At 56.9% G+C, this 20,729-nt stretch overlaps 4 protein-coding genes across 8 annotated transcripts in view; 2 read left to right on the forward strand and 2 right to left on the reverse strand.

Moving 5' to 3' along the window:
- Positions 1-459, reverse strand: part of CWF19L1 (CWF19 like cell cycle control factor 1) — an 11,332-nt gene extending 10,873 nt beyond the window's left edge. The window contains exons 1-2 of the mRNA XM_042461570.1: positions 355-459; positions 183-267 (exon numbers count right to left, since the gene is read on the reverse strand). Coding sequence (XP_042317504.1) covers positions 183-267; positions 355-383 — 114 coding nt within the window. The 5' untranslated portion in view covers positions 384-459. The remainder of the gene's footprint in view (positions 1-182; positions 268-354) is intronic.
- A 16-nt stretch (positions 460-475) lies between these two features.
- On the forward strand, positions 476-7,852 carry LOC121927724 (erlin-1-like). The gene is made up of 11 exons (XM_042461584.1): positions 476-698; positions 810-891; positions 979-1,025; positions 2,429-2,490; positions 2,878-3,003; positions 3,580-3,653; positions 4,391-4,449; positions 5,091-5,182; positions 5,508-5,597; positions 6,451-6,530; positions 6,677-7,852. Exons 1-11 carry the CDS (start codon positions 529-531, stop codon positions 6,896-6,898), a joined length of 1,104 nt encoding a protein of 367 aa, XP_042317518.1. The 5' UTR covers positions 476-528; the 3' UTR covers positions 6,899-7,852.
- Positions 7,853-9,155: 1,303 nt separating this feature from the next.
- On the reverse strand, positions 9,156-20,079 carry TUBGCP2 (tubulin gamma complex associated protein 2). Of its 5 annotated transcripts, none has more exons than XM_042480171.1 (16): positions 19,438-20,079; positions 19,134-19,331; positions 16,801-16,960; positions 16,200-16,407; positions 15,624-15,823; positions 14,601-14,790; positions 14,319-14,464; positions 13,183-13,363; positions 12,403-12,583; positions 12,076-12,248; positions 11,736-11,864; positions 11,229-11,349; positions 10,822-10,965; positions 10,083-10,211; positions 9,694-9,857; positions 9,156-9,446 (listed from the first exon to the last, which is right to left on the reverse strand). In XM_042480171.1, the coding sequence occupies exons 1-16, from the start codon at positions 19,831-19,833 to the stop codon at positions 9,371-9,373; spliced, it is 2,796 nt and encodes a 931-aa protein (XP_042336105.1). In that variant the 5' UTR covers positions 19,834-20,079; the 3' UTR covers positions 9,156-9,370. The 5 variants fall into 5 exon arrangements, 2 of the variants coding, with proteins under 2 accessions (XP_042336105.1, XP_042336111.1); XM_042480177.1 differs by having other exon boundaries at positions 19,520-19,765; XR_006105084.1 differs by lacking the exon at positions 9,156-9,446 and having other exon boundaries at positions 9,716-9,857; positions 10,814-10,965; positions 19,438-19,907.
- ZNF511 (zinc finger protein 511) overlaps positions 19,957-20,729 on the forward strand; it is a 4,802-nt gene continuing 4,029 nt past the window's right edge. Inside the window, exon 1 of the mRNA XM_042461011.1 lies at positions 19,957-20,025. Coding sequence (XP_042316945.1) covers positions 19,957-20,025 — 69 coding nt within the window. The remainder of the gene's footprint in view (positions 20,026-20,729) is intronic.

The following is a 20,729-nucleotide window of genomic DNA, read 5'->3' on the forward strand; positions in this document are numbered from 1 at the left end:
TTCTTCCCTGCCCCTTCTCCTTCCCTTCCTTTCTGTCCCCTTCCCTGCCTTTCCCTTCCACTCTCTTTCCCTTCCCTTCCTCTCCTCTTCCCTGCCCCTTCTCCTTCCCTTCCTTTCTGTCCCCTTCCCTGCCTTTCCCTTCCACTCTCTTTCCCTTCCCTTCCCTTCCGGGGGAGACCTACGTCGAAGGGCCCGCTCTTCTTCTGCGCTGCGCGGACGCGGGAGAAGAGGCAGCCCAGCCGGCCCTCGACGTCTCCGCTCGCCAGGCTGCGAAGACAGAAGGAAGGAGGGAGTGAGTGAGGGGGGGAGAGAGAGAGAGAGAGAGAGAGAGGCCCCCTTCCTCCCTTTCCTTACAGGCGGAGGGGCTTCTCGGGCGGCGCCATCTTGGGACAGGAAGGAGGTCCGTCTCTTTGCCGCTCCTCCGGACGCCACTTCCGGTGCTGCGCCGGAAGTGGTCCGTGTCTGCCTGGGTCCGTGTCGGCGCCGCCTCCCTCTGCTTCGTTCCGCCCGCGGGAGGGAGGCGGAAGGATGGTCCCCGGCGGCGGCGGCGGCGGCGGCGGCGGCTCCCGTTCCGGGGCTCCTGCGGGGCCTTCGGGGGCGGCGCTGGCGGCGCTGGCCCTGGCCTCGCTGTCGGTGCTTGGCCTGCTCTGGGCCTCCGTCCACCAGGTCGGGGAGGGACACCTGGCCCTCTACTACCGGTGAGGGAGGCAGGCAGGCAGGGAGGGACCCAGGGAGGGAGCCAGGGAGGGATCCAGGGTCCCAGGAGCCCGTCCCCTCACTCTCCTCCTCCTCCTTCTGCTCCTCTTCAGCGGAGGAGCGCTGCTTCCCAGCCTCGGGGGCCCCGGCTTCCACGTCATGCTGCCCTTCGTCACCTCCTTCCGCGCGGTTCAGGTGAGAGGGAAGGGAAGGGAAGGGAAGGGCAAAAGGGGCCCCGGGGTCCCGTGACCCACCCTCGGCCTCCTCTTGCTCTCCCTCCAGACGACGCTGCAGACGGACGAGGTGAAGAACGTGCCCTGCGGGACCAGGTACGTCCCCCAGAAGCATGGGACCTGGAGCTGGAAGGCACCCAGAAGGACCCGGCCCAAGCCCTCCTCCTCCCGCCACCGACAGTGGCCCCCAGCCTCTGCCTAGAAGCAGCCTCCAAAGGAGGAGGCCTCCTCCTCCTCCTCCTCCAGAGCACCACCTTTGGGCCGGCGGCCCTTCCGTCCGTCCGGGTGCCCAGGGTCCCTTGGCAGGGAGAGCAGGGGGCCGCAGGGACGCAGCCAAGGCTCCCTCCTGCGCTGGGCTCTCCGCTGCCAGCCTTCTCCCTTGCGCTCCCTTGCCTCCTAGGCAGAAAGCCCGGGAAGGCCTTGGTGGGCCAGTGGCCCCTGGCCCCCTCCTCCAGCCCAGCCCCACTGGCCCCTCTTCCTGCCGCCTCCCTCTGCCTGGGACAGGGCAGGAAGCCTGGCAAGACCACAGACGGACACCGAGGGAGACGGCCAGAGGCTGCCCAGAGCCTTCCAGGGCAATGCGGAAACAGACAGAGGGCAGGCTGCTCGGCCCACTCTGGACACCAGCCACGTTGATGGAGCATAGGGTTGGCTCCGAGGGAAGGGTCCCAGCATTGGCCCCTGCTGGGATGACCGGTCCCCAATGGCCATCCCAACGGGAGGAAGGGGGTTGAGGAGGGCAGCCTCCCTCTCTCTCAGGTGGATGGCCTGGGGCTGATCCTTAGGGTCTTCTCTGGCTGCATGTCACACCACCCCTGTCTTTGGCCTTCTGAGGAATGCGCCTGGCTCTGGAGGCTCTGAACTTGCTTGAGAAGCCCCTAGCTGCTATAGCAAAACAAGCAGGGCACCAGGCACAGGGGCCTCAAGGGAACACAATCCCATAGCGGCGGTCTCCCATGGTCTTGGGTCCTGAACCCCTGAAGTGGCTCTTGTGCCTGAAGGTCTGGAGCAAACATCTGCATCCCTGCTGGTCCTTCTTTCTCTGGCAGTTCTCTCTCTCTCTTGCTCTCTTTTACTTTTCCTCTCCCTCCCCTTGGACCCACTTTAGCCTTCCCTGGACTGTATCTAAGAGGCCCTGCCAGGTAGTAGCAATCTCAAAATCAGCAACTTCATATACGCAATGCAGCAATAATTTCATGTCTTTAATAGTTGTTTAAAATTCAAAGTGTAGAAATATGCCTCTAATACGCTTGGTTTGGATCGTATCTGCATGCTAAAGCCCTAACAAATGTGCATCAGATCATGATTTTTGCCCCAGGCTGCCCCTTGCTGACCTCTTAGTGATCAAGGGAAGGAAAGGGAGGGACCTCTGGGCCAGCCTATAGATTATTTACACCCTGCCTTTCTCCCAGTAGAATCCAACTGTACGACTCTATGATTCTGTGATTCTATGATTCTATATAAGGGACTCAAGCTCACCTCCTTTTTCCTTCTTGCAGCGGTGGTGTCATGATCTACATCGATCGGATCGAGGTGGTGAATATGTTATCGCCACACGCAGGTACCTCACCTTTCTCTCTAGCTGGAAGCAGGTCTTCTCCAAGGGTTGGGTGGGAAGGAGACAGAGAGCGCGCAGAGAGGGTGCTGGGGGGATCTGGCATTGTAGGGGGAGAGGGGCTGGAGTGCCTGCAGTGGAGTCTGTGGGGTGGGGGCTGCCTGCAGGGACTCCTGCCTGAGAGGGCTGGAAGTGGCTGCCTGTGGGGGGAGAGGCAGAGAGGCTGCAGCCATGCAGGAGAGGGGTGGCTGCCATGGGGAGCGCAGAGGGTCTTGAGCTCTGCCCCTGCCCTCCCAAGTCAGTAAATGGCTCAGCTCTGGAGCCTAGGAACTGCCAGGTGGGTGAGTTGGAACGATGTTCCTCCAAGGCTCATTTTGATTCCCCCATTTCTAGTTTATGACATTGTGCGGAATTACACTGCGGACTATGACAAAGCCCTCATCTTCAACAAAATCCACCATGAGCTCAACCAGTTCTGCAGTGTCCACACCCTCCAGGAGGTCTACATCGAGCTCTTCGGTAAGCAGGACCCTGCCTGGGCCGTGCTGCTCCCCACAAGGCGAGGCATGACAGATGCTGTGGGTCCGGGACCCTTGAGGTCATGCAGCCAAGCCCCAGCTCAAGGCAATGCAACCTCCTCCCTCTGTGTGGTCACGATGGGGCTTCCCCCTCTTTCCCCGCCAGGCCGCCTGTTCCACTGCCAAGCTCTGAGGAAGCCAAACCCCTCAAGCTATCCAGTCTTGGCTTCCCTGCCTTTTCCCAGGCAGTGCTGTTGCCTGGGAACAGGTTGGTGCCCCTCAAGCAGCAATGGCACCTCCACAGAGACCCTCACAAAGAAGGGAGCTGGGATGGCATCCCGGGTGAGGGCTTTAGGCGGATACAGTTGCTCCTTTGCTGGAAGACCTCCAGATTCTGCCTGGCACAGCAGTCCCTGAAAGAGGCTTCCCAGACAGACAAGACAGAGCTGTCTTAGGAGACCATCAGCTAGGCAGAGCAGCTACCCCTCCCCTGTGGTCATTAGGGCAGCTGCCAGACCAAGACGGTGTACTTCCTCCCCATGTGACACTCCCCCCATATCTTCTCTCCTGACCTCAGATCAGATTGATGAGAACCTGAAGCAGGCGCTGCAGCAGGACCTGAACACGATGGCCCCGGGCCTCACTATCCAGGTGGGGCTGCTGCTGCTCCCATTCCTCCTCCCCCCCCCACTGTTGGGTCACCTGAGTTGGGGACTGCAAATGGAGGGGTGGGAGTATGAGAGAAAAGGGGTCAAACAAGCAGGCCCAGGATGCACCCTCTGCGGATTGTGCTGGGTTTGACCTGAGCAGGTGGCTCTCCTGTTGTTTGATGTTGTCGTGTGCCTTCAAGTTCTTTCCAACTTCAGGTGACCCTATCATGGGCCCTTCTTGGCAAGTTTCTTCAGAGAAGGTTTGCCATTTGCCATCCTCTGAGGTTGAGAGGGTGATTTGCCCAAGGTCACCCAGTGGATTTACATGGCTGAGTTGGGATCCGAACCCTGTCCTCCAGAGTCACAGGGGCAGCAAGAGCTGAAGAGGCAGTGCTCCCATTTTCCTCCTCTGAGACTTCTCCCCTTGTTGCTTTTGCGCAGAAGTCAGGAGCTCCCAGGCAGGAGAGAGAGGAGGGTCCCTTTTCGGATCTTGAAGGGCACAGTTGTCTTCCTGCTGCTCTGGCTACTCTCTGCCCCTCAGGGCTGCCCCAGAAGTGTAGGGAGGACCTGTGAGTCGAGATGGAGGGGAGGCAGCAAGGAGCAGAGGGTGCAAGAGCAGGGGGACAGAGGAATCCCATTTCCAGGAGAGGTGGGTTGAGCAGCGGGAAGCCCTTTTCCAGAACTGTGCGCTTGGGGGGGGGGGCATTGACCCAGAGCATCCTCCTTTCTCCTTCACAGGCCGTTCGTGTAACGAAGCCCAAAATCCCCGAGGCCATCCGAAGAAATTTTGAACTTGTGTGAGTACTTACAGAGCTTCTCGGGAGAGTCCTGCCGAAGGATTGGTGCCCAGGAAGCCTCTCCATCCTGCAGGACGCACTCAGGCACAGCTCCCTCCACTCCCCTTCCTCTTCTCCAGGAACAGCCCCCCCCCACTTGCAGCCATGCTCTGGGGCAGTGGGGCTACTGTGCTCCAGGGGGAGCCTGGGAAGAGGAGTATGGAGGCCCTGGCTGGAAAGGGTCAGGAGGGAGGCAGGGTGAGCACAAGGTTTCCTAACGCCTCCTAGCCATTCTCCCCGTCAGCTCATCTTTCTGGCAGAGATTGGGGCAGGCAGGCAGTCTGGGGTGGGGGAGACATGGGGTCATGAGCCTGGGAGGGAGCAGAACCACTGTAAGATGGGGCTTAGTGTTGGTTCAGGCATTGTCCCCAGCCCTCCCTGCAGCCTTGGATACTGGTAGGGGACCATAGAAGTAGCAACCCAGCTGCATCTGGAGGAGCTCCTGCATCACAATAATTTGAAAGAGAACTCTGGGGGGTTAAAAGGGGAAGAAAGGCCAAACAGACAAAAGCCAGTGGAACTCTTGGCAAGGCAATGTCAAGGCCAGGCAGAGCCAGGTTCAAAAGGTGCCCCAGAGAAACCTTTTCCTCTTTGCTCCGCAGGGAGGCAGAGAAAACAAAGCTCCTGATAGCAGCTCAGAAGCAGAGAGTGGTGGAGAAGGAGGCCGAAACAGAGTGGCGAAAGGCCATCATAGGTAAATGCCCCCCCCCCAGCAGCCCCTTCCAGTGGACCCTTACCATCTATGGGGAAGAGACTTCCTTCCTGCGGCAAGTGGGAAGGCTAGCACAGCAGAAGCCCTCCATCTTTCAAGCCTTCGGATGACATACAGCCCCATGAGGGGATGATGGGATGTCTTGCTCCATTGGGATGGGGGTGATGGGCTGAGCTGCCCCATGGGACCCACCCAGACCAATAGGCGCCAGGCTCCTGGCTTGCTTTTGGCCTGACTGGCCTTGTGGGGCAGGAGGTTAGAGCAGATGACCTTTGGGGTCCCTCCTATGACTCTTCTCCAACCGCAGAAGCTGAGAAGGCAGTGCAAGTGGCCAAGATTCAGTTCCGGCAGAAGGTCAGGAAGTCCTTGACGCAGAAGCACATCTCTGAGCTGGAAGGTAGCCCAAAGCGCGGGTGTGATAGCGTGTGTGAGCACTTATGGTCATTGATTCCACCCCACAAAGGGGTTTGTAAAGCAGGAGAGCGGCAGCCCAGATGACAGAAGGAGCCAGAGAGACTCCCTCTCCACGAAGGACCTTTTAGCTTAGAAGAGTGGCAGGTGGGGCAAAACAGCCATGTAGAATGTGGGGCCTGCCTCCATCATGAGATCAGGACTCAATGAAGTCCCCTCCCCTGAAGTGAGAAGGAGGGAAGGGCTCACAACAGAGTTAAACCCTGGAACTCACTGCCCCAAGATGTAGGTGTTCCTTCTCCTCCCTGGCTTGAACATGGATGGTTTTTGGAGGGGAAAGTGGCTTGAAAGAGAGGCTTGCCAAGGGCTGCCAAGCAGGATGCTTCTCTTTATAGGCCAGAGGGTGCTGCGTTGTCCATGGCCACTGGTGGAGTGGAGCAGAGCAGATAGCAGCCTACTGTAAGAAAGGAGGCTGGCACAGAGCCCCCCTGCCCACAGTTGGGGTCTCTGAGGGCTCAGGCCTCCCCAGACCTTCCTGCCAGGGCTGAGCCCCCTCTGCCTCAAGGTGGCCAGAGGCCACACCACCCTCCATGCTTCGGGGTTTGGAAGGGGGCCAGCTGGGACCCTCCGTCTTCGCAGAGGCATCCCAAATGTGTAGGGCTTGGAGTAAAGCGGAATGGACCTCCTGGGCAGGGGGAGATGACAGGATATAAATCAAATAAATACATCAATAAATCTGCTCCTGAAGAAGGGTGGGCAAGGGCTTGGGCCCCAAACGGGTGCCTCCCCCCCATTCACCGCTGCCCTTGGAACTCAGGCCTTTCTTTCTGCTCTCTTAGACGCAGCTTTCTTGGCGAGGGCAAAGGCAAAGGCAGATGCAGACTTCTACGCAGCAGAGAGGGCTGCCCACTCAAACAAGGTAGGTTTTGCTTCTGCCCCAGCCGTTTGAGTGGGGAGGGGTTCGGCCGTTCTCGGCCTGGCAGCTGAAGAGAGTGGGCTTCCTCATCTGAAGCCTCCTAGCCTCCCGAACGCTGGGCTCAGGGCTCCTCTCTTCCCTCCTGGCAGCTCAAGCTCACGCCGGCCTACCTGGAGCTGATGAAATACCGGGCCATCGCCACCAACAGCAAGCTCTACTTCGGGGGCAACCTCCCTGCCGGCCTCTTCCTGGGCCCCTCTTCCTGTGCCTTTGGGCCCACCGTTGCCAGAGCGGCCAGAGGAGAAGCCCACTGCCTCTCAAAAGCAGCAGCAGGCAGACTGCACCTCCGGGCCCCCGCCAGCACCGCCTGACCGTGCGTGGCCCTCGTCCATTTTTGGGCTGGCGTGGGAGTATGGCCAGTCCTCCTCCTCCTCAGATTGCCTTATTCAGGGACAAAGAGCAGCCAAACACTTTCAGCAGCAGCAGAGTCCACAGGGGTACGTGGTCCCTGTTTCTCCTCCCTCTCCCTCCTCACTGGGACAGGGATTGTGAGCCACTCAGAGGGCAGAGCCACCATTGCCATCTCTTGCTGCCCCCCCATGCAGCGAACCCCACCTCACCAGGGGGGCGTGCAGGCCACCCCCTCCCGCCCTACGCTTCTGCTCAAAGTCCCCAGAAGCCATTTTCACTGCCTGGGAACAAGTGGGTTGCTCAGCTCTGGATTTTGGCTTGTGGTGGAACAGGGAACCTTCCTCCTCTTCCCTTGGCAGGAGCAATCCATGGGGAGCGCAGGGCAGGGACAGCACAGCCTAGCTTCCCCCAAACCTTCCTGCTAGTGATGTTTTCACAGGGGGGCTTCTGCTGCTGCCCCACTGCTTCCAGGTAGCTGGAGGGCAGTTTGATGCAGTTAGTGACTAGGACCCTTCTCCTTTGCAGAGGCACCCCCCCCCCCCGAGTGTGCCGCCTTGGTGTCTGTGGGGTCAGGGGTGGTTCCTAGAACCGGACCCAGGGCAGCTACGGTGCCCCATGTGTCTTCTCTGACCATGCAGATGGGGCTGAATAAGCCCTCAATTCTTGCTGGGCGCGCACACTCATTATGCGTGCTCTGAGCCACTGGTTGCTCAGCTGCCAAAATGGGAAATGATTTTTGTCACACACCCAACTGGAAAGCGGATGGCACTGCTGCTGCGTAACTGAGCAACGTTGCCGTAATTGACTGGAAATTATTTCTCTGCAATGGGTTTTATAAAAGCTTGTATTTGAAATTCTATATATGCAAAATGTCAATCTTTGGAATAAGGGAAAATAAATCTATTTTCATAGCCCTTCCTTGAGTGACAGTGTCTGCCCACTGTTGGACCACCTTCTTCCTTTCCATGTAATGCTTTTGAAATCAGCCTTCCCTGCGTGTGAAGTCGAAGACTTTCATAGCCAATATCCATAGTATTTTGTGGGTTTTTTGGGCTACGTGGGCATATTCTGGAAGAGTTTACGTCTGACGTTTCGCCTGCATGTGTGGCTGCCATCTTCAGAGAAGGATTTGAATGTGCCAGGTACAGATTCTGGCAAAAGGTCAGGAATAAACTCTTTGAGAACATGGCCATATAGCCTGAAAAACCCACAAAAACCTTCCCTGGATGCTTTCAACCAGCCAGTCCCAACCAGAGCAGGATTTATGCTGATTTAACAGAAGCAGAGGCCTGCCTAGTCCACTGCGATTAAGTCAACTCACCCCTTCTGCCTGATGGCGCTCAGGAATGGAGATGGCAGGTTTTCCAGCACTTCCATCAGCCTCCCCAGTGGTGATGCATGATGGCAATGGGAGATGCATCTGCATCTGGAAGACCAAAAGTCTCCACCTGGAAATTCAAGAGCGATCTTAACAGGGCCACAAGCTGGCCTCTCTTCATCGACTGATTAAACAGGGGTTTCTTTTTCTTCACTGAAGTGCCATCTCAGGGTACCTGGAAGTCCTGCCAGTCTCCTGGCTGGGCCGGGGTCTCCGGTGACCTCCCGTCCACAGGGCAGCTCAGGGAGCTCCTCTCATGCCAGCAGTAGACTGGACACAGGTGGGCAGGCTTGACAGGGGTGGCACCCTGATGTGTTGCCTTGACCCTTCAGTGTGCCTGCCTTAAGAAGGACCCACTCTCTGCAGGCAGGCAGGTACTTGGTGTTCCATACAAAATGCTTTCCTTCCTTAAACGTTACACAGCTCTAAATGTTCCAGCCAAACAAACTGACTCCACTAAGATTTACTGGTGGTGGACAAGCTGGAGAAGTGCCAGGCCTTTGCTCTGCAGCTCTGGCCACCACCTCTCCTTTGCAGCTGGATTTTTGCTCCAGGCTTGGTTTGGGGGCATGCTGAAGCACCTGAGTGATCCTGTCTCTCCCCAAGCCTGGAATCCAGATGAGGAGCAAGGACTTTCCCCAGACTTTTCTTTGTCTTGGGAAACATCGGCACAGAGTCAGGGATCAGACCACACACACACACACACACCTACCTGCCCCCCCCCTCTGGATTTCTGCGGCTGAGAACTAAAGCACAACCCTCGCTTTGCCCCTTAAAGTTCTAATTAGCGTGATCCATCCACTTTGCCAACTGAAACTAAATGTCCATGCCACTTTTCACAGTTTTTCTTGCAGTGATTTTATTTTTAAAGTTCCATACCTCCTTGCTTTAAAAAGCATATGAGTTTGTTAACAGGAAGCCTTACAAACCGCTAGTGAGCAGCCGCAATGCTCAAATGCACTCAAGAGTCTCCACTGTACAAGCCTCAGTCTGTCTGCGCAATGGAAGGGGAAGTGGGACTGCTCATGGCACGGCCACCCTTGGGGGAAGCTGCCTATGGGCCGGACTTCTGGCGTCGCTCCGCAGACATGTGCTCCAGTCTCTCTGTGTAGAAGCCATTGAAGTCCAACCTACAAGCGCAGTGGGGGGGGGGGGGAGGGAGGTCCTGAGGGGAGGGAACACTTTGCTGGACCAAGGTCCGAGACTGCTCTGGCCTGGCTCCCTGCTTCTTGAGATGGGGACAATGGGTGCCCTTTGGGAGGCCAAGAAGGGCCCATGGGAGCCATTCTCCTGCCCTGAGGGGCTGCTCTGCTTGCCTGCTTCCCTGCTCAAGGCCTTTGGGAGAGGAAGAAGATGTGTGCCCCCTTCCCTGCTCACCTGTAAATGATGTTGATCATGCTGTGCTCGCAGTCGCTGGTGCTGTAGAGGCTCAGCTTGTCCAGCAGATCCAGGAGGTGGGCAGAGAAGTTGCTGTCAAACTTGTTAATGGTTGCTTCAAAGCCTGCTGTCACATGGAGGGAGTCGGCGTGCTCTGCCAGCAGCTGTAAGGCCAAAAGGCAGGACAGAGGTGAGCCAGGCAGCCCCCTCCCTCCATCCGCCCGGGGGGGGGGGGGGCCCCCGGGCAGCTCAGTAGCCAAAAGATCAGGGGCTCCCCCCAGAGGACTGCTCCCACCATATCCCAACCGTCCGGCTGCAAAAAGGTCCAGCCCTGAGTGACTTGCAGGGGGACCATGAAAGGGAGGTCAGGGGGCTCCTAGTCGGGGCACCTTGTTTGCCAGCTGCTTCCGAGTGGCCTCCTCCAGGCGCTCCTGCTCTGTCGGGGGTCCCCGCATGGTCCCATGCTCCGCAGCCAGCCGTCCCCGTTCGCTGTCCAGCTTCATGCTGTGGGAGAATCTCTGGGAAGGGAAGGGAAGGAGGGCCAAACCTTACTGAGTCTTCAGACCATCATAAAACATACAAAAACAAAGACCTGAAGGAAAAGGAGATTATTAAAATAGCATATCTGTGTGTGTTCATAAACATATATCTATATGTGTGTAAATATTATAACAGAAGTCCCACAAGCCCACCGACCCTAAATCCAACTGTTCAGCACAAACAGTGGAGGGAAGTCCTTCCAGTCAATGGGAATTGCCTCCGATTCAATAGGTCTCCTCTAGCAACTGGATTACTCAAGCCCACGATCTAAAAATAATACCCATGACTTCCCTCTTCTTTTCCCCTTAAAACTGCCTGCCTGGAATACAGTGTGGCAACCTCTCTGGGGCACACTCAGGCATTTCATAGAAGGGTTGGAGGACACCCCTAAGGGCCATCCATTCTAGCCCCCTTTCTTCTGCCATGCAGGAAGACACCATCCAAGCCCTCCCTGTGACCAGCGACTATCCAGCTTCTGCTGGAAAACAGCCTCCAAAGAAGGAGACTCTTCTAGGGAGTCCCCAAGAGCAAAGGGCCCCGAACCTTCTTAAGTGCAGAAGAAATGGGGGGGGGCACGCACCCCACTACCTGCATGCAGTTGGTGAACATGACGCAGACGGACATCATCTTCGAAAAGATCTTCAGCAGCTCTGGGTTGGTGAGCATGCAGTCCTTCAGGCAGTTGTCCAAGAAGCTGGTGTGGTGGATCAAGACGTCGTCAATGTTGGAGGCCTGGATGGGAGACACAAACAAACAAGCCACTGAGTGACCCACATCGCTCTCCCACACCTCTGTCCCCAGCGGGAGTTGAAGAGTGCCAGCAACAGAGGGAGGGAGGGCTCTCAAGGTGGGAAAGCCATGCTGCGCCCATGCTCCTCTCCCCATTCCCCTGAACAAAGACCCTGACTTGCCCTAGGAAGACCCCTATCCCTCCCCATATGCCACATGCCCCACCTCCTGGCAATACCCCCCCCCCCAACCAGGCCCCAACAGACCGATTTGAGATTCTTCTCCAGGACATGCCACGTTGGCTCCATCACTTCAAACATCATGTAGTACTGGATGTTCTGCACAAAATTGAGCATCCGCTGGCGGAGGGTGAAAGCCCCGGCAAACCTGGGGGAGAATTTTGAGGCAGGATAAGAGGCTGTGAGCTTCATGCAACGAAGACCCCAGAGTTGTGGGACTCTGGAAGGCACTGTGGCACCCCCAGTGATTTCGCCAGAGAGGGGCAGGAACACGCATGTGCCCCTCCGCCTGCCCTTCTGCCCCCCACACGTCCCCCTGCTTGGCGCCTTCCTGGCTGGAAGCAAGACGGGCAAGAAAGACAGCTCTTTCGCTTGGCAGATGAGAGGGATGTTGGTCACCTCCCTCCTGCTCCTCACTGCCGCGTGGGCCAGGAAGAAGCCTGGGTGTATGAGGAGGGCCCCCAGGAAAGAGGAGCCACGGCCCCTTGGGATCCATCTGGCGGCCAACATTCCCTGCTCTGCCCACCAACTCACCATTTGGAGGAGTGCAGTGAGGAGCGCTTGGCTGCTTTGCTGCTGATCCAGACGCTGCACAGCTGCCGCTCAACATGTTTGCAGTAGAACATGTGCCGGAAGAGCATCTGGTAGCGTGTCAGAGCCTTCCTGAGAGTCAGGCAGAAGCCGGTCAGGGAACCTTGGCTGCTGGGCCGAGGTTGTCAGATTTCCTGCTCATGGCCTGAGGGTGGCAGTTTCCTAGCCACCTTCCCTTTGCAGGGAGACAACCCAGGGATGCGCCTACCACCCCATCCTCCATCCTCAGGGGAACGGGGTCAGAGTATGTGGAAGGCCCCTTGCCCCACTCCACCTGGCCTACCTGTTGATGATCAGGGAGAGTGGCCATTTCACCAAGTAATCGAAGGAAAAGGCCTCCAGGCCGCTCAGTGAGAGCTCCGTGGGGTCGGCATTGAGGATTGCCTTCTCCTGCTTTGTCTCAATGGCCAGAACCCGCAAGAGCTGCGTAATGAGGTCGTGAGGCATCAAGTCAATCTGGAAAGGGAAGAAGGAGGAAATGGCCTGACACCTGAGAGACAGGCAGACACCCAGGACAGCTCTCAGGCCTCCTTGAGGCAGAGGAGCCATTTGGCTGGCTGGTTGTTGTTGTTTCTTGGGGCCCCATCATTGATGAGGGGACTCTGCTTACCTTGAGGTCGTCCTTGAAGGGGTCCGTATTGGCTGTACTCATCCGCAGGGCCAGCTCCAGCAGAGCCTCCAGCCGGGTTGGGATGATGTCGTCCACCGGCCTCTTCAGCTCTTCTTCTGTCAGGTCCATGAAATGGACGAAGAAGTCGCCCTGGTCCATCAGGAAGTAATGCTTGATCGATCTGCCCAGAGGGAGAGCAAGACACTATCATGGCAGAACGGAAAGGAAAGGAAGAGCTGTCCCCTTCTTTGTCCAGCTTCTGTCTTCCCTTCTTGCAGGAAAGGAAGAAGAGGAGGAGAAGCAGACAATGACGGGGCTGCCAAATACGCTAGGCAAACTTCTGGGGCTTTAGCCCCAAAGGTCGAAGACTCTTGCAGGAGCGCACTGGAAAGGCAAGGGCCTTCATCCTCCAGAGGCCTGGCAGAGGCAGGCTCCTTTTTGGGGTGTGAAGCACAGACACTCACAAAGAGGGAGCAGAGCAAAAATAAGCTCTTGTAATCAGGACATGTGTGTGCATCCTCCTTCGTCTTGCTCCCTGGCAAAAGATGGCTTTTTAGTTGCCCAACCAGGAAGCTCAGATTCAGGGAGGAGGCAGGAGAGCTTGAGGCAGAAAACCCACTTGCTCCCCTGGTTGCAGGGCAAGCTGGGCATCCACTCCCAACCCCTGGTCCCAGAGGGAAGATTTGCCAGAAAGGTCTCTGGCTGTCGGCTGTCAGATCGGGTGACCCTTTGGCAAGCAAAAGCTATGCCCCAAGAAGGCCAGGGCAGAGCGGGGCCCACCGTAAGCGTGCCACCAGCTCCTTCTCCTCCATGAGGAAGTCTAGCAGGACCTTGCTGGCGTAGTTGTAGGCCTTCTCAATCTGCTCCACATATTCCCGCTCCTTCAGGGTGTAGATGACCTCCTTGGCCACGGGGCAGCTCACGTCGTGGCCACACTCCCGGACCACGTTCAGATACTTCCCTGCAGGGAGGGAGAAAGAAAGTAGGGTTGCTAAGAGAAGGCAGTGGCTCTGCTCACCCTGGAGCCCCTGGTCCACTGCAGGGCCCCTTCCCAGGCGAAAAACAGGAGTGTGGCATAAAAAATGGAAACGCGTATCAACCGGACACGTTTCAAATATTTAACCCAGTTAAAAACAAAAACCAGAGTAAAAAATGAAGTGTAAAAAATTATTGGAAATCTTAGAAGGTTTAACAAATGGGGAGAAAAGGCAGAATATGTGGACAGTAGTACATGGTTTACGAAAGAATAAATATCATCAGCAGGTTTATCCGTTGCGGCTTTTTCCCCACAATCCTTATGGTTACAATGGAATAATTTAGCAAATACTCATATTTAGATGAAAGGATGGAATAGTAAAATGAATTTGAAAGATATTAGAAATTACTAATTAAATCTGTTTAATCTTATTTGCTTAGAGACCGGAGTTAAGTATTGTGAATACAGTAAAAATGTTTGTTGTGTACATATTTTTTTGAGTTTGTACTTGCCTATGTTTTTGTTACATATCTATTTTAAAGCAAAAACCAGTTTGCAAAGGTGCGTCAACACAGGGAAGCACTCTGGCCACTGGCAGATGCCTGGGGAGACAGACACACGCACCCCCTCCATGGGCCTCTCATGCAGTTTCCTGGGCAGATGAGGGGCCCAGAGCAGAGGAAGAGGGAATTCCCCCCCATGGCACCGTGGGCTCTGTGAGGGAAGAGGCTTGGCAAAAAGAGTACCGCAAATGTGCACAACTGGGAAGGCAGTCCAACCCCACCGCCAACACCTTGCAATGAAAGGCCTGGCTTCTTCCACCACAGCCACTCACTCGCCCACCCACACCGGGAGCACAGGGGGCACATGCCCCACTGGGAGACAGACACTGGGGAGGAGGGCTTCCTGTCCCCCCCGCCAATCAGGGTGAATGACTTGCCTGCACTGAGGATTTTGTCGGCCACCTTCTGGAGGAAGGAAGGGATCTGTTCAGGTACGAGGGTATACCTCTGGTCCCAGTACTTGTCATTGTAGTCCTCCTGGATCTTCTCCTTCTGGAGCTCATGCTCCTCAACCATGAATTCGCTGCGGGATCAAAACCAGGGAAGAATCAGTGGGGTGCGTGCGTGTGGGGCGTCCCTGGTTTCCTGGGGAGCTCTCTTCTGGCCAGGCCAGGGCACCCTGTGACAAAGGAAGAGAGTGACTGCTCTCCTCCATGTACCTGTAGGGATCATTGATGATGCCTCTGTAGATCCACTTCTCCAGGATCTCAAAGTAGGGAACGCTGGCGGCTTTGGTCAGGTAGAGGCAGAGCTCCTGGGCCTGGCTGTCCCCCGTGGAGCTGAAGGTCTTGTCGTGGAGCAGGCTGAGCGTGGAGCCTCCTGTGCACTCGCCTCTGTCCACCGAGGTTGCTGGAATAGAAGAGGCAAGCGGTGAGGAGAAGCCCCAGGTTCTGCTGAGAGAATGGCTGCCCAGGTGGACAGGCCAGTTGGCTAGCCAGCACAAGACTTCCCTCCCCTCCCGCAGCCTCCTAAATGAAGACCACACAGGATACACATTGCCTCCGTACTCCTCAGGAGACTAGACAACACAGAGCAACCGCATAAAGGCTCACCTGCTGCATCAAAATCAAAGATCTGGCTCCTGAGGGCCATGTTGGGCCAGGGCCCAGGAGAAGAAACAAAAAGACTTTGCCAGGAATTTACCTGGAACGATCCTGCAGGCAGAAGCATGGCAAGCCAAACGGCCCTTACAGACAAGCACTAATGGATCTGCTCTGCTTGGCGTAATCCTAATAGTCATCTATGTATATGTCTAGATTTGTTTGATTTCATTCCACTTTGTCCTTGAGGTGGCTCCCATAAGAGCTTACATAAGACCAGTTAACTGGGCCCTCTTCTCAAAAGGGCACACCGTGGAGTGTGGGCAGGCCTTGGGGTCTTACTCCCCCTACAAACACAGGGTGCCCTTTAAAAGACGACATGGCTGTGGGGGGCTGAGAGAGCCTTGCTTCCTCTACTGCTGTGCTTCCGGGAAGGAGGGTGTCTCACGGCCAAACTGAACCTTAAGCCTGATAAAAGAAGGTCCGTTGAGTCAGGAACTGGCTTTTAGGAGGCAGGAGACGAGCACAAAATGTGTAGACTCACTACAGCTGCACCTGGCCTCTGTCCCCCAGACCCCTTCCCCAGGTGTAACACACCCACTCCACCTCACCCCACCCCCCTCCTGGTGCTATTCTTCCTACCGAGAGAGGCCAGGATCTCCATGGTCCTCATGGTGGGCTGGATGTAGAACCAGAGCTTCTGGAGGGACAGGAGCCCCTGGCGTTGGAGGTGCTCCAGTTGGGTGGCCAGGATCATGTACTCCTTGACCAAGGTCCTCATGGCCGCTGCCAGGGCATGGTTCACCTGCCCATACTCAAAGGATGCCTTCTCCTCAACGAATCTGCAAAGGGGGCAGGAGGACGGGTGCAGGGAGAAAGGGGTGTCTGCTGGGACCCTCAGCAACTCCCAGCCCATGCAGACTTGGACAGTGGCTGGGATCCTGGGAAGTTTTCCTTCCTTCCCTTCTGCAGAACAAGGCTGCTGCCAGTCCCAGAAGCCATGCGAGTGATCAGGAAATGCAGCCCAGGAAGGAACGCAGAGATAAAGGGCCCCACCTCACCCCCTCCGGAGAAAGCCCCACTGCAAGGGCTAACCCTCAGCTCAGACTGGAGGGAAAGGGAAGAGAGTGGCCCCTAGCCAGTTTCTCCGGAGCCTAGCCCAGGAGGGAGCTGCCTAGCAGCAGCTCTTCCAAGAATTGCCACCGCAGCAGCGCATACCTGGTAACCACGGAGTAACTGGCAGCAACGGGAAGGATGCGGGTGACCAGCTCCTTGACGGACATGTCCAGGTTGGGGTCCACCAGGAAGGTCCGGCCCTCTCTGCCCACCAGCGGCTGCGCAGTGATGTACCGCCCGTCCACCCCAATCAGGACATAGAGCAGGTCCTCCACCACTGCCGACTCCTGGGCTGCCAGTGGCAGCGTGCCTGACAGAGGGAGCATGAAAACACATCAACACAAAGAGAGGGGGAAGACACCACATTACTTTGGGAGTAACTGCTTAGCAGGAAAAGGGCTAGCTGTGGAAGGAAAGCCCCCCCCCAAACTCAGGCGGAGGACTGTTTCTCCCCTTCATGGCTCCTGTGGGGCTGACGGCCCCCAACGGGAGCACAAGCAGCCCAAGTGGCAGAGCACAGGGCCCTGGGGTCTGCTGGCCGGGACCCATGGTCCGGCTGCTCACAGGCTCCACCCCGTTTCTTGGCACAGGACCCAAGCAGCAGTGGAGGACACAGGACAAGTGCCGCTCTGCCCCCACTTCCAAGAGAAGCCAGGCACCCACACTCCCCTGTGACACAGCCGCCCCCTTGAGTCGCACCTACCTATAGGCACAGCTATATCCGTGCTCAAGCCAGAGCCGGTGAGGAAGTCCCCAAGGAGGGCTGGCCGCTCGTAGACCCAGGAGGGGAAGGAGGGGACAGGCTGCCCACAGTTCCTCCTGTTCTGCTTCTCTCGGAGCACCTTTCGCACCAGCTCCAGGGGCTGCAGAAGAGAGACAGGGATGACCCATTGCAAGGTGAGGAGGATGAGGAAATATTACACAGAGGAGAAGGTGGAACAAAGGCTTTAAACAGAGGCTGGATGGCCATCTGTCAATGGGGATGCTTTGACTGAGAGTTCCTGCATGGCAGAATAGGGTTGGACTGGATGTCCCTTGGGGTCTCTTCCAACTCTATGATTCTATGAAAATCGCTGCAGCAAATTACTGCTCAGGAACCAGAGCTTGGCTAACAGGGGATGCCAATAGGACTGTTTTGCGCAGGAGCTCAGTGGCAGAGGGAGGCCCTGGGTTCTGCTGCAGGACCTGCTTAAGACTCTTGAACATGGACCGTGAGGGGCTCCTACAGTCACCTGCAACAACTGTGGCATCGCAGAGTTGGAAGACCCCCAATGGCCACCCAATCCAAGCCCCTTCTACTGCCATGCAGTAATCCACAGTCCAAGCCCTCCTTGGGACAGATGCCCATCCAGCCTCACCCAAAACAGCCTCCAAAGAGGAAGGAGACTCCACCAGACTACTCCATTGGGGTAGCAGCATCTTCCACTCTCAAGTGGCTCTTGCTATCAAGAGGTTCTTCCTCATGTGGAGGTGGAATCTCTTTTCCTGTGGTTTGCATCCATTCCTGCTCAACATTAGGAGCAACTTCCTGAGAGTAAGGGCTGTTTGACAGTGGAACACACTCCTTCCTCAATGGAGATTGTGGTGGTCTCCTTCCTTGGAGGCTGTCTTTAAGCAGAGGCTGGATGGCCATCTGTCAATGGGGATGCTTTGATTGGGAGTTCCTGCATGGCAGAAGAAGGTTGGACTGGATCAGGGCCCTTCTTGGGGTCTCTTCCAACTGTATGGTTCTATGATTTCATGTCCTATTCTCTGGAGCTACAGAAGCTAAGCTAGCTCTAGCCTCAATATGATCTTTAATAGTGTTCCTGATTCATGGCGATCCTAAAGCGACTCTCTTGTTGGGTTTTCTTAGCAAGGTTTTATTCTGAGGAGGTTTACCATTGCCAAGTTCTCTAACCTATTAAAGTCCTTTTGAAACTGGATCCTTTCCTCTGGGGTGCCAGCTAAGCCCAGGAGCATCCCACTGCCCTTCATCCATGGGGTGGATTTTAATGTTTGCTTTCATAGTTAATTGTCTAACTTGATGTTTTAGGGGAGGGTGGGGGATTCTTGGGATATGAGGCTTGTGTGTATTTTTTAATCTCAATTGTCATACATAAAGTTATTATCCATGCGCCCCTTTGGTCAGGCCAAGCCCATGGATATCCCACATAGGGAGGTGACCGCAGCAAAGCGCTGCTCACGGAACAGAGCTGCAAAAACCACGCTTGCTCCAGCCACTAGACCCGGCTCTTGTGGTGCCTCTGGGTTGTTTCTGGCTTATGGTGCCCTAAGGCAATCCTCTCCTTGGGCTTTTGTGGGGATAGTTTATTCAGAGGAGGAGTGCCATTGCCAAGACTTCTAAGCTACTATTAGATGCTATGCTTCTATTGATGCAGCCTAGAATCGCATTGGCCTTGTTAGCTGCCGCATTGCACTGTTGTGTTCTGGCCCCCTTGGGCTCCCAGATCCCTTTCAGACGGATAAGTCTCTCCTTCAGCCAGGTCTCCCCCATCATCCCAGATCTCTGCGTTCCATTTTTCCGCCCCAAGTGCAGGACCTGACATTTCTCCCGGTTGAAGTTCATTTTGTTGGCTTTGGCCCAGCTTTCCAGTCTATTCAGGTCCTTCTGAATGTGGATCCTGTCCTCTGGAGTAGTAGCTACTCCTCCTAGTTTGGGGTCATCTGCAAACGTGGTAAGCGTGCCCTGGCTTCCTTCATCCAAACTGGGCCCAGGACAGAGCCCCCCTGGACACCTCCCTCCAGGAGGAGGGTCCTCCCTCCAGTTACAAGCCCCCCTGCCCTCGCCTGCCCTCGGCTAGATTTAGGGGGCAGAGGGGGGGCAGGTCAAGGCTGTGGGGCCAGTTTCCCATTGATCCCCATTAGTCCCTTCTTCAGGGGGAGGGAGACTTTGGTGGGGTCTCCGCGAAGCCCCCTGCTCTGGGCTGTGGGGGGGGGGGGCGGTCCCCTGGGGCCCGGGGAGAAGGAAGGACTGTTGGGACCCCCTTTCGGAGGGGGGCTTTAGTGGCTGCTGTGGCTGGGGAGGGCTCCGACCTGGCTCTGATGCCGCAGGAGGAGGGGGTTCCCGGGGGCGACGGAGCCCAGCTGCTTGCGGAGCTCCTCCAGGTCCCTGGCACTCATTTTGGGGGCTGGGTTCGGCTGCTGCTGCTGTTGCCCCGGGGGCGCCGCTGCTTTGGCCGCCGCCGCCGCCTCGGCCCTCTCGCGGGCGTTCTGCTGGAGGAAGCGCAGCGTCTGCCGGGGGAGAAGGGGAGAGGAGGGTGAGGGCCGCGGGGCCGGCCTGCTTCCCTGCCTCCTCCTCCTCCTCCTCGCTCCCTGGCTCCCTCCCCGCGGCCTTCACCTGCGGCTCCCCGTGGAGGCTGGCCAGCAGGCAGAGCAGGGGCTCGAGGCCGCGGGCGCTGCGGGCCTTCAGCTCCTCGTACTTGCGCAGGAACTCCTCCGGGGAGCGGGAGGCCTCCGCCAGCCGAGCCCGCGCCGACGCCGCTGAGGGAGAGGCCGACGAGGCCGAGGACGAGGCCGGGGAAGGGAAGGGGCCTCCGCCGCGGCTCCTCAGCAGCAGCTCCGCGAAGCCCTCCGCCCCGAAGGAGGCGCCCTCGGACCCCGGACCCCCGGCCCCGGCCGCGCTGGGCCGCAGGATCCGCAGGAGCTCGTGGACGTCGTGGTGCACGCGGAACTCATGGCTGCCGCTAGTGCCGCTGCCGCCGCCGCCAGCGCCGCTGCTGCTGCTGCTGCTCATGGCGGACGGAGGCCCAGGCCGGCAGCGAGCGCGGGCAGCGGACGGAGGCCACGCCCACCGACCCAAGCCCCGCCCCTCGGTCTCCCCCCAGGTCAGAGGGCGCGCTCTTCTTCCGCCGGGGAAATGGCGGCGCCCCGCTTCCGCTTCCGGCCGGCCCGGCTCTCCTTCCCCGCCGGAGACCAGTTCTTCGAGGTACAGAACAAGGGGCGGATAGTCAGAATGGCAGTGACAGCAATCACTTATTTCACTGAAGGTTGTCAAGGTGGTTGTTATTTACCAATAATAATAATAATAACTGTTTGTTTCTGGAGTTAGTTCTGAGGAAGAGGCCTTTTGTGTATTTTATGCTCTAACTCGCCTCGATCCGTTGGGAGAGGCGGGCTATTCACTATCATTACACTCCTCCCTCCCTATTTGCGGCTTTGGTCATTCATGGGTCTGATTAATATGCTCCTCTCTAGGAATCTCCAGGTCCTCCTCCAGTCTCACTGAAAGACCTAGAGATTATTCCTAGAGAGGACACTCCTTTAGGCCTTTGAAGCTCCTCTGGTGCAACTCTATGGTCAGCGTCTGGCAGAGGTTGGCCTCAGAGTTGCCCCGGAGGACCTAGAGATTCCTAGAGAGGACACTTCTCTAGGCCTTTTCAGCTCCTCTGGTGCAACTCTATGGTCAGCGTCTGGCAGATGTTGGTCTCAGAGTTGCCCCGGAGGACCTAGAGATTCCTAGAGAGTACACTTCTCTAGGCCTTTTCAGCTCCTCTGGTGCAACTCTATGGTCAGCGTCTGGCAGAGGTTGGCCTCAGAGTTGCCCCGGAGGACCTAGAGATTCCTAGAGAGGACACTTCTCTAGGCCTTTTCAGCTCCTCTGGTGCAACTCTATGGTCAGCGTCTGGCAGA

This window comes from Sceloporus undulatus, chromosome 1 (assembly GCF_019175285.1).
Source record: "Sceloporus undulatus isolate JIND9_A2432 ecotype Alabama chromosome 1, SceUnd_v1.1, whole genome shotgun sequence".
Classification (NCBI taxonomy): Eukaryota; Metazoa; Chordata; class Lepidosauria; order Squamata; family Phrynosomatidae; genus Sceloporus; species Sceloporus undulatus.

Coding starts and splice junctions, on each gene's coding strand:
- LOC121927724 (XM_042461584.1), top strand. CDS start 529: ATGGTCCCCGGCGGCGGCGGCGGCGGCGGCGGCGGCTCCCGTTCCGGG. Junction 699..809: donor CACCTGGCCCTCTACTACCG/GTGAGGGAGGCA, acceptor GCTCCTCTTCAG/CGGAGGAGCGCTGCTTCCCA. Junction 5,183..5,507: donor GTGGCGAAAGGCCATCATAG/GTAAATGCCCCC, acceptor CTCCAACCGCAG/AAGCTGAGAAGGCAGTGCAA.
- TUBGCP2 (XM_042480171.1), bottom strand. CDS start 19,833: ATGAGCAGCAGCAGCAGCAGCGGCGCTGGCGGCGGCGGCAGCGGCACT. Junction 14,791..15,623: donor GGAGATCCTGGCCTCTCTCG/GTAGGAAGAATA, acceptor CTTCTATTCCAG/CAACCTCGGTGGACAGAGGC. Junction 11,865..12,075: donor CTCTCCCTGATCATCAACAG/GTAGGCCAGGTG, acceptor CCTGACTCTCAG/GAAGGCTCTGACACGCTACC.